The following is a 12482-nucleotide window of genomic DNA, read 5'->3' as shown; positions in this document are numbered from 1 at the left end:
AAAATCACTCAGAAAATGATCGTAAATTTCCCAAATGAATACAAGAGGTGGTGATAAAACTGTGACATTACTAAACTATAATGTCCTCTGCAGAGGTCAGACTTCTGCTCTTGGGTTGTTTACTGTACACAGTATCTGAGTTAAACATAGCAGGACTCTGTATGTTTGGCTGTTTCTATAACAACGAAACCAGTTGGGTTCAAATTTTTAAATTCTAACGGTCGACCGGTGTGTAACTGCGACAGAAGATACACGGGTATCGTTAGGTTAATATCGTGTTCTTTTGTCAGTACAAAGTGACGTTAAGCGCTTAACACATTAATATCTCAGCTTTTTCGTCACCAGTATGTTTACAATTACCCGTCCACTGTTTTTTGCCCGCTGTGTTTCTGCGACTAACGAAACTTCTAACGTTACAGAAGACAGTCTTCCCTCATAATAAATCTTGAATATTATAACCACTTGAAAAGTAGCACAAATAAAGGTGCCAGCAGACCAAACAGAAGCACTGTGACATTAGACTGAAGTGCTTCCCGCGGGTCTGTAAACTCAATCACAGCACGACTGACAGAGACACTACAGCTGATTCTTTGATGGTTCAGCTGATAACCGGGCTGCAGAGCCCTGCACGGGTGCTTACGTACCCAGCCAAGCCACCGAAGAGAAACTTAATCGATTTGGGCGAGGTTTTGGGCCTGGCTGTGTCCGCGGCGGATGCCATGCCTGCGGTGCTGGTTCGGGTTTCTGTAGGACTCCTGCGCGCTCCGTGCGCCGCTTCTGTCGCTCCGCTGCGTGGAGCAAGGTGACTCGCCAGGACCGCGCACGTCGAGCGGAACACGCGGGGACCAATCACGTAGGAATTTTCACTCGCGGAGCCGAGCACGTACGTGACGTGTAATTTCTCTTAAAGAGACAGATACGTTTACTTAAATATTTTGGATTGATGTTGTATATCTCATGTTTAAATGTATACAATTAAAGATTCGATTTTCTGTTAATTTAAGATAAATTTTTGTTTTATAAAAAATAATCATTTGAGTTTGGAGCAAAATTCTGTGGTTCATCTAATAATTATGTATGGGAAATATCCAAATGGACTAATAATAAACCTAACATTACATTATTTAAAATTGAACTTAAGCATTACACTGAAGCCTTTAAAGAAAGCAAAATGTATGAATAGAATCCTTTTATTATGAAAATTTATTGTATCTCCTATAGTTTTTTTGTTTAAATGTTTTCTCCCTTCTCTTTTCTGTTTGTTCCTTTAATGCAATTATAAATGTAACTGATAATAGATGTAAATACTGTGACCCTCTCTATGTGTATGTTATGTTACTGTTCTTGAAATTAAATAAAAAAAGAGACAGACACGTCTTTTATCTTCAACTGTCATCCATTAAAAATAGAGAAATCGCTAATACTGTCTTGTATGTTTTGTCGAACTATGCTTTTATTCAATTGTGTTTCATGCATAGAGCTGTACATTGTTATTACTAATTTGCATTACCATTACTGACACCAGGCTACTTGCTCGTAATTATGCACATGCATTATGCTTTTCTTTTATAGTCAATGCATGTATTAGAATATAAAATATTCTTTCTGTTTATTGAGGCCTTGTTGTATAATTATTTTATTCTATTCGGTCAGGTCATCCAAATGCAGTGTAATGATTTAAACTCATTACGGTGTGTTCTGTGTTTTCAGTGTCAGTGTTGAGGAGTGAAATGTTGTCCAAACCACTGCTGAACTGCCTGGACTTTAATTACTGGATCCACTGTTTCTCTGTGGCTGTTAAAGTTGGGTTTCTGTCCAGTCCCAAAACGACAGCAGCATCAACAAAAACATATGAAAAACACACAGAGAGCCGAAAGTGATTAAATCAAGCTCACGCTTTTCAATACTCAAAGTGACCCCCGAAAGAATAACACTTTCATCAGCTTTCAGCAACATAAAAAAGGTTTTAGCAACATTTGCCACCATATCTAGCTCTTGAATTTCCATTAAAGATTGCAATAAACTTAAAATATGTTTAATTTCTAAATTTTTTTAATACAGAAAAGTATCAACTATGTTTTTGCATTTTTTAATTATTTTTTATTTTATTTTTGGACATAGAATTTAGTAAAATCATTGGGATCTTTTAAGAAGGATATGATGATTCAATGGTATAATCATCTGAGGTTTAATGCCATCCATAGAAGATCATAGATTTAATTTAAGACAGATGAATGTGTGTAATACAATTAATTGTAGCAGGACAGCAGGGGCATCCCAGGCTATTGCATTGATTTAACATTGTTTCAGAAGCAAGCTTGTCCTTTCATTGTCTGATGAACAAGCGCAGACAGGCTGCATGAACATGTTCAACTTAAGTCAACTTATGCATGTCATTTATGATTACTGTTCCTGGAGCATATTTTCACATATAGAGCATGAAAAAACATAAAGTAGGCTATATAAAATATACAGTATAAGAATCTCTATGTGCATACGTGCACACGAGGTAATACAAGACAGCATTTAATGTGCAAAACATACAAGCTGCTAAATAAATAAAATAAAAAAGATCAGTCTTTGTAATGCAACAATTTGAAACAATGTGTGATAAATCTTTTGTAGTTGAACAATAGCATGTTCTGGTACTGAATGTTGAAAATAGCATAGAAGAAGAGGCACTTATATGTTATATCTGCATGAAAATGTGTGAGTGCATTGTACTGTATACCCCTATTTATGTTTACGCCCAAGGCATGGAATATTTAAGTTTATTTATAAAGAGCACAACTGTGTATGTTTGCAGCCATGTGTGATGAAATGCACAAACCCATACAACACATGAGTCCATTTGATGTTTATATCAGGTCAGAAGTTGATTGTTTGCTTCTCTTGTGTATGTGTGTGTGTGTGTGTGTGTGTGCGCACACTCTTTCTGATCATGTTCAGTTCTGGCTCTGCTCTCCTGAGAGTGTCTATTGGCTGGCACTTTTCCTTTGGTGCATCATGATAACCCATCACAGTTTCTCCTGAAGGCTGTGTGATGCCTTAGGCGTCTCTCTGTCAGCATGCATTATGACTCTTACTCATTCAAGTGTGTGTGTGTGTGTGTGTGTGTGTGTGTGACCATGTATATAACGTGAATTGGTCAGTGAATGTGTTATTAAATGCTTTTAAATGTCTGATGCATGAGTTCAAATGACCTTTATTTTAGTTTTATATTATTTTCCATCACATATATATAAGTGTTCTAGACACAGTCCTCTTGTTTTCAGGATATACTCTTTTATGACATCATCCTGGAGATATAAATAGACTAATGATTTCTCAGGAGTCACAGCAGCTCAGTTTAGATCATGTTATTCAGTTCTGCTGCTGACCACTGATTCTGATTCATTTTCAGCCAAAGATTAACACTATACGCTTAGTGTTTGTAAGATCAGTCTTGCCTGAATATGTACTGTACTCTTTATACTTAAGCCTGTTGAGAGCATGTCCAGGTCACATTTCACTCCAAAATTACCCAAAAAGTAGAATTTGCTGAAAATCCAAGGCCATAATATCTATATAGTATACTCAAATATGATTATACATAAAGTGTATACAGTATATTTTATCAGATGCACATCTATATATTAGTGTATTACTGAATCTTGAATTACATACATAGCAATATTTAAGTAAAAAATATTTTGCGTCAATACATTATTATTTTGTATAATTTCATTATGCATAAATTATGTGCATTTCATATGTTGATTGTTAATATATATGGAAATATTTTTTTGCGTAAGTGAAATACATGTTTTAAACTACAATTTATACATGGATAAACTACAATTTATCCCTAAATTGTGTAAACCAATGTTAAGTATAAAGTGTGTTTTTTGTTATTTAAGTTTTCAGTTGTCACAGGATTGTTTTCTTGAGTCGTTGGTGAGGTTTTTTTCTTCTTCATGTTATCAATGGGAGCTGCTTGGCTGGAAAAAGATTGGCATGATATGTTTATTACCTATCGATTATGAACAGTGAATAGAGGAGAGATTAAAATGTAAATGTATCACTATTTATTTAATTTAGTTCTTTAAGGAACCCAGAATGGTTCTTCAGTGGCATCACTGTGAAGAACCCCTTTAATAAGCATCATTTTTAAGACTGTACTTATTTAATAATGATGGAACAATATTTTTTAAATATGATCACTTCAGCAACAGCTTAGCATGCACCCAGAACACCCTAATAAATCAATTATAACTGATATAAATCACTCCTCAATCTTAGCAAGCACTGGGTTTATGTGGACTAGCAGTTTATAGGACATGAACTAAATAACGTGAAGAATTTTGGAATCACACACACCATGAACCTTTCTCCTGCTGCGGCTGGAACCCAGCGTTCCTGAATGAAGGCATGAAGAGAGAGAGAGAGAGACTGATTGAATGAAAGAGAAGAGATGTGACAGAACAGCTGTGTTCAGAGTCTCTGGAGTATAATCCTTGATAATCTGACCCTCTTACAGCAGATGATGGAGCAAGAGCAGCTCTGAAGCAGACAGAAACTTGTGATAGCAATATTAATCAAGCGCTGATTCCTAGCACTATACATGAGATGAAGTCAATAAAGGAATTTATTTACAATATGGAATATTACAGAATACATTTTAAATAAAAAACTAAACTTTTCAATCATTTTATACAAAGTCCTTCTATATATATATTTGTATCAAATTAACAGTTAAAGTTATGTGTACACAACAAGTTCAACAAATGAAAAATAATAAATATTATGAATTTGTTCGTATTTTGTGTATTTATATTAGTATTTAGTTAGTTAGTTAAATATTGTTTGTATTATATATTACAATAAACCTGTATTTTGAAGTTCAGGTGATCATATCTAATTTAAAGCTTGTATTTTCAGAGGAACATTTTTTTTCACTTGGCACAGTTGCATTTTTATTTTAGATAACAAATCCAACCCAGAACATGGATTAGACATATCAATCTATCTAAAAAAAAAAAAGAAAAAAAAAGTCTACATCAATTAGTCAGTTTTCCTTTTCTTTTTTTTTCTTTTATTTATTTAAAAAAAATGCATGTTTCATAAATGAAGGTCCTTGTTGAAAAAACAAAAGTGAGTATTTTTTTTCCAGATATATATTTGTATGTAATATATTAAATATTGATGAAATGAAAAGCCACTTAAGTGTATTGTAGATAGTTCACTTTTATATTGTTCCATAACACACTTATAAAAATCTAATTGCAATCAAAATGTAATTAAAGTCAAATTAAAAGTTTAAAGCACATTTTAAATCATTGTTTTAATCATCGTTTGTGGGTGCTTTAAAAGGACTCTTATTTTGTTGTGTTTAACATACTAAAGCACATCAAGTACTTGATCATTTTAAATTAATTTGATATTACATTTAACGTTAATATTTATACTTCATCACTACCAATGTATAAACATTTTCAATAGAAATGAAAGTAAAGTATATTTTAGTTCACCATAAATGCTTGTCAATACATTCGGCAGCAATTTAACCCTATTTCAGCGACAATAGACAAAATTATGAATTTACATAAAGATTTGCTTAATTGTGTCAAAAATCACTCTTAAATTCATCTAATTGCATTTATAATACACATAATACATTCAATTGGAGTTAACATGCAATTAATGTCAATAAACATTATTTTCAGTTCACACATTTAAGTAAAATATTTTTAAATCTGTACGCTAAAGTGTACTTTCGGTACAACCTGATAGATTTATGTTTAAAATAGGACATAAACAAGTTTTCTTTGCATGTTTGCAGGCCATGCTGTGATGGAGGAATAGTTAAAGAGTGCAGTGCTTGAAGCTGGAGCTGTGCTGAGTTCAACAGATGCATCACTGTTACACTGCGCTCTAGTCTCTCCTCCCAATCCCTCTGTGTGTGTGTGTGTGTGTGTGTGTGTGTGTGAGAGAGAGAGAAAGACAGTGAGTGCACAGTGTTCCATAAAGAGAAAACAATCCAGAGGGAAATTCTACATAGACACAGATTCTTCATGACTAACACACTCTCTTAAGTCTCAACTTTCTTCCAGATGTTTCTCATGATGCTGCGTGCAAGTTTCATCACTGTACATCACGTTTCCACGTTTTACTACCCAGTTACTACTGCTAGTTACTATCCAGCCTTGTGCTTTTATTCTTTCTATATGGAAACACACATCTGCACTTATATCATACTGAGTACTGTATTTTCTGTACCTCGTGCTTTGAGCAGTGCTTCTACTGTTTGCAGATTATATTAAGATGAGTGCGTCTGTGTAATCATTTATGTCAAAATCCAGTTTAATAATGAGACCTCTGTGTGGTATTTTTGGTTTACCTTTGGATGTCACTCTTTTGTTGTGTTGGGTGTCTTTCAGCCTTTCTGTTCCTACATCCTGTGTTTGAGCTGCTGGATGAGGGAGGGGTGACCTGGTCACTTTTCATCCGATGCTTTTTTTTTTTTTGCTAGTCAGGTCCAATGCAAGCTGCTTCTGAATTAGTCTCTCACTGTGCGTGTGTGTGTGTTTAATCTAAATGACATCACTGTAAATCCCTGTCATCTGTCATTCCAAAGAGTGAAAGCGATCGGGAGAAAACAGGGATAGAGCAAAAGAGACGAAAGTAAGAAAGAAACTGCATTTTTCTGAGATTTGCAAACTTTCTTGAATTTTCACCCTTCGTTCACCTGGGTTGTCTTTATGTGTTGTCTGTTTGTTTACTTTTAAGCATAAACCAAACTATAGGTTTATGCTTAAAGCATTAGTAAACAACATCAGACTATTTTCACTATGATGGAGAAAGAAAAAATATCTTAAATCAGGAGATAATTTTTTACTGCATATGGAAAAAATTGTAATCTCACAATTTAAAAAAAAAAAAATATAATTTTAGATATATCTACTAGAAAATATAAAATAAGATATTTAGCGAATAGAAAATTAAAACTAATCAGTGATTTAAAAAAAAAAATTGTACAGTGCAAGAGAAGATATTGTAAAAGGGAATGTGTGTGTGATTTTTGACAGTGATATGAGCAGATGTTTTGGCTCCATTTTCAAAGAACAAACATCCAGGATGAGATTTTTTTTTTGTCTGTGAGAGTTTCAGATAAATATGGCATCTCCAAATTATATATTTATTTTGTACCTACATGCTGAAACTTTGATCTTTTTTTATTTTCTTTTATCTTTGTATATTTAGTCCTGCTCGTTGGAGTGCATCTAAATGCTCAACTGAGAGCTCAAACCAAGGACGAACACAAACCAAACGCAGGAATATGGCCATGTTTGGGAGTCGTGGGGCAAAGGGGGGTAAGTTCTCCGTTGAGGACCTGTACGGGATCACCAAGAAACCTAAAGCCTCATCAGGGCCAGCATGCAGCACTGGGGCAAAAAGAGTTGTGCAAGGCCGTGGGAAGGGGCAGAAAGGAGAAACAGATGCCCTGGCCTCTCAGATCCTGGAGGCAGCACACAGACTGGTCGAGCGACGGCGTCTTGAGCTTTACCTGAGAGAGTGTAGCCTCAGCATCAATGACTGCCAATCAGAGAGACAAGCCATGCTGTACCGGTGAGTGTGTGTGGAGAAGTGTTCGGGGAAACGCTCTGTCAGTGGTGTCAAAATGACAAACTTAGTAAATGTAGGTAAATGAAGGTGTATAAAAGTGGAGGTAGCAGCAGGTGAATGGGATGCTGTCATGCTGTATACGGCTGCACAGTAAGCCGTTTACAGTAGTGCACTACATAGCTGTTATGTGACGACACTTGCTTGTTTAATTCAGCAAAGAGTGTCCTTTTCTCATAAAATTTGGTTTCTTTGCATATTTTTTTAAACAAATAAATAAAAAGAAAACAAACAAACAATTAAATCCTGCATACTACCAAAATTTTTAACCATTAAATATAATGCATATTATAGATGTTATTATGTTGCATGATTCATTGTTGTGTATTATTAAAAATAATTATAGAATATGTCAATATATCAAATATGATTCATACATATACAAACAAATATCTACAAGCAAAAGTGTAAAGTGTGAAATATGCAGTGATAAAGTGTCTTTGACAGTAGTTGTGTCACAATCTCTAGCTGGAGTGCCTGTGAGCTTCACTAGAGGGCGCTCCATTCCACACTCTTGGACTGTTACCTTGTATTTGATTGACTGCTGCCTGCCCTGATCATTGTACGATTACTCTTTGTGTCTGTGTCTTGTATGTTATTGTTTGCTGGAATCTGACCTAGCCTGTCCTGACTACGCTCTTTTAATAAAATCTGCTATTGGATCACCACTTCGCTGTCATGACAGCTCTATTGTTACAGAATCACCAGACACACCCAGATCCAGAAGCTTTATTCGGAAACCCAGCCCAACCATGAACCCAGTAAACCAGTTATTACATCTCCGTGAAGGAGGCCTATCTACTGAGGAGTATGTTCACCAGTTCTGTGAGTTGTCATATCAAGTATCGCTTTATGATGAAGTTTTGTTTAAGGACTTGTTCCGTTTTGGACTCAGTGAACCAACTAAATCATTGTTACCTGGAGGGGAGTTTAACGGTACTTTGAGGGACAGTATGGACTATGTGCTGTTGTTATGTGGCCCTGCTTTTACTGTTGGAGAAACAGTGTCTCTGCCCAAAATGGCTGCTTATCCAGAGACATTTTGCTAAATTCCTGAGTATCATTCCATCAAGGCTGCCAAACCAGAGCCTGAGCCATGCCAAGTCACGGCTGATCTTCCTGAGTTGAGTCACATCACGGCTGATCTTCCTAAGTCAATTCAAGTCCCAGTTGATCATGAATCAAGTAACATCTCAGCTGATCTCCTAGAGTCTCATTACATCTCAGCTGAACTTCTGGAGTCTCGTCATGTCTCAGCTGAACTTCTGGAGTCTTGTCACGTCTCAGCTGAACTTCCGGAGTCTCGTCACGTCTCAGCTGAACTTCCGGAGTCTCGTCACGTCTCAGCTGAACTTCCGGAGTCGTGTCACGTCTCAGCTGAACTTCCGGAGTCACGTCACGTCTCAGCTGAACTTCCGGAGTCGTGTCACGTCTCAGCTGAACTTCCGGAGTCTCGTCACGTCTCTGCTGAACTTCCTGTGTCTCGTCACGTTTCAGCTGAACTTCCGGAGTCTCGTCATGTCTCAGCTGAACATCCGGAGTCTCGTCATGTCTCAGCTGAACTTGTGGAGTCTCGTCACATCTCAGCTGAACTTCCGGAGTCTCGTCATGCCTCAGCTGAACTTCCGGAGTCTTGTCATGTCTCAGCTGAACTTCTGGAGTCTCGTCATGTCTCAGCAGAACTTCCTGAGTCTCGTCATGTCTTAGGTGAACTTCCGGAGTCACACTGATCATCCAGGATCACCTTACTTCCTGTTTGCAGTCAGATCTTCGAGGTCAGTTCTTTAATACCCCCGGCTGGTATTCCTAAACCAGCACCTATCCCTTTGAGTCCAGCTGATCCTGAACTAATTCCCCAGATTGAAGTGCTTCCCATGATGGGGATCTCTTTATTTTGCGTTTGGGCTGTGTACACCACCACAGAATTGCCAGAGATGGCAGCGGCCACAGTAATGTCTGCTCGAGGTGGCGACTGATGCTGCAGAACCTCATGAGGTAGTGGCAGACGGCGCCATGTTCCCCGAAGTGATGACATCCGCCGCAGCTTCTCTGGAGTAGAAGTCACAGTCCGTCATGTCACAGTTGAAGGAACCATTGATGAACATTGTTTCTGCCCTGTTAAAGATACTATTAATGAACTGACCTTGTTTTCTAGAACATCCAGAGGTGTCGGTGGTATCAACCTGTGAACTCTCATCTTGTTCTGTCACAGCTCTAAAGGCAGTCTGTGAACTCTCGTCCTCTCCTGAAATGGCTACGGAAGCCACTTCTAAACTTTTGCCGTGCTCTGAACCAGTTGAAGCGGCCATCTCTGAACTCTCGTCCTGTTCTGAACCAGCCATGGTTTTCGCCTCCACTTCCCTCCTGGACTTTAAGCTATTCTGTTTGGAGCATCTGGAAGCTGCTCCTTGGTGGGGGCTTCTGTCACGATCTCTAGCTGGAATGCCTGTGAGCTTAATAGAGGGCACTCCATTCCAGGGACTCATCAATTGCAATCACATGTCTCTCATCACCTCATCATTCTCACACTATAATAACAGCACACACACACACACACACACTCACATCCCTTCCATGTTTCCTAGTTTGCATGTTCCTAAGTTTTGCCTTTCTCGTGTTTTGATCCTTGGACTGTTACCTTGTTTTGGTTGACTGCTGCCTGCCCTGATCATTGTTGGATTACTCTTTTGTCTGTGCCTTGTATGTTATTGTTTGCTGGTATCTGACCCAGCCTGTCCTGACTGGTATCTGACCCAGCCTGTTCTGGTTATATATTGCTTATCTCTGGCAAATGTAGCAAGACATTCAGGTATTCTGTACATATAATAAATCTACATAAAAAGCAGAAACAGAACAAGAACAGTATTCCATACTTCTTTATCACAAGGAACACCATTAATATACCGAGACTCTCCTGACATAGTGGACATTTTGTAATGTTTATATTACTCGATCCTGTTATAATTGCAACATAACAGTCCATAACAATTTCCCCTCTACAGACAATAAAGTATACTTTTACATCTACAAATCCCATAAGGCTGTCCTGTGTCTCCAGGTGGTTAGTTATATGCAGGTTTCCATGGGAACTACCGGCCGTGCTCAAAGTTCGCTGGTTTGAGGCTCAGTGTCCTTATATATCCTGAGAGATCTCTCTCTGTGTGTGCTTGTTTGTGTGCATGTGAAAGAGCGACGGTCCTCTATGGTCTGACTGGTGTCAGCTGTGGTGCATTATGACATCTCACGTCAGTATGTGTATGGAAATCATAAACAGATTCAAAACAGAACGTTACTTGATTGTTCTGTCCAGGCTCAAACTGCAGAGACAACCAAAAATAAGTCTAGACTTGAATAGACTTTTCAGGTTGGCTGTTGATACAGTGTGTATTTTTGTTTGCCTTGTCTATTTTGTAGTGTCACCAACTTTGTTTGCATTATACATAAATGTATCTATTTGTATTCAAATGTGTTACACGTTTACACGTTCAAAAATATATTTAAGAAAAAGGTCCGAAATAATTTGGTGAAAGATATATTTACATAAATTATTAACATATTGTAGCAAATATATTTTTTGCCCATTTGTGTACCACAAATGTATCTTGAAACATATTTTGGCAAACAAATATTTTTGCCTTGTGTGTATATTTTGAAACACATTTGAATGGGTTATATATGGGTTGATACGTCTCATTTCTCTTAAATCATTCTTGATACTGTCTTTTTTCACATTTTTCAGTGTGTTATTAAATTATGACATTGGTTCTGAGAAGAAAAAGATGACAAACATGCAGAAACAACAGAAAGGATGATTATGTTTAGCAGCTTAAAGAGAAGAAAAAATCCAGAGAGGGAAATGAGTGCCACAGGAATGGTGAGGATCTGGAAGATGAGAGACAGAAAAAAGCAGCATTTGTCTGAATGCATATCCCACTGTTTGAAGAGTCTGTGCATGTGTGTGTGTGTGTGTGTACGCATTTATGTTACCGCATATTGTGTTTTCTCCAGATGGAAGCACTTAAAAGCTCTGTCTCTCCAGGGGGGACAGCGATCTGTTCCCAGTTTTCCTCTTTTTTTAAAACATATTCTTACTTCATGAATAATTGACATGCAGTTCTCTTTGCTGTCCACTGGAGGCCATGCAACAGATTTACTGAAGAAAAGCGAATGAGAATTAAACTGTTTTCCAATCCTCATTTAATGCTTTTTTTTTACTTAAACTAGAACAAGGATGAAAGTAGAGCTTTTCGTCCTCTGATAAATCCCTGCACGCTATCGGACGAGACCTACTTTTGCCATTTTCTGCCAATTAGTTTGCAATTATATCTTAATTATGCTTTTAGTAGGACACCTTACAGGCAAATAAGAGGGCATATTGTCTTTCTTTCCATTGTTCTACTGCCATATGGACTAAAACATGTTCAGTCACATGTTGTTTGCAGCTGAGACGACTGTTTGCAGACTAACAGCAGTACAATCTAATACAGGGGTGTCCAAACTCAGTGTCCCACAGAGTTCAGCCTCAACACACCTGCCTGGAAGTTTCTAGTACGCCTAGCAAGAGCTTGATTAACTGGTTCAGGTGTGTTTAATTAGGGCTGGAGCTGAATTCTGCAGGACAGTGGCCCTTGGTTTTGAGACCCCTGAACTAACCCAACAGGGATGCGATGAGCTTTATTTCAGTGGCTTGCTCAGGAACACAGCATGCAGTGTAAATTGATGGATCCCGTTTGACACAGCTGTGACCACAGTATTGAACACAGTATTAAATACTGATAAATTGTAAATTCAAGCTGATCCAGCATTTTTGGAGCATTTCA

At 37.6% G+C, this 12482-nt stretch overlaps 1 protein-coding gene across 1 annotated transcript in view; it reads right to left on the bottom strand.

Annotated features, from left to right (window-relative positions):
* Window positions 1-833, bottom strand: part of LOC113085665 (mitochondrial 2-oxoglutarate/malate carrier protein-like) — a 7518-nt gene extending 6685 nt beyond the window's left edge. The window contains exon 1 of the mRNA XM_026255228.1: window positions 645-833. Within this exon, the coding sequence (XP_026111013.1) occupies window positions 645-721 (77 nt within the window). The 5' untranslated portion in view covers window positions 722-833. The remainder of the gene's footprint in view (window positions 1-644) is intronic.
* Window positions 834-12482: the final 11649 nt, after the last annotated feature.

This window comes from Carassius auratus, chromosome 5 (genome assembly GCF_003368295.1).
Source record: "Carassius auratus strain Wakin chromosome 5, ASM336829v1, whole genome shotgun sequence".
Lineage (NCBI taxonomy): Eukaryota > Metazoa > Chordata > Actinopteri > Cypriniformes > Cyprinidae > Carassius > Carassius auratus.
The sequence above is the reverse complement of the archived record's forward strand: the minus strand, read 5'-3'. Positions and strand labels throughout refer to the sequence as shown.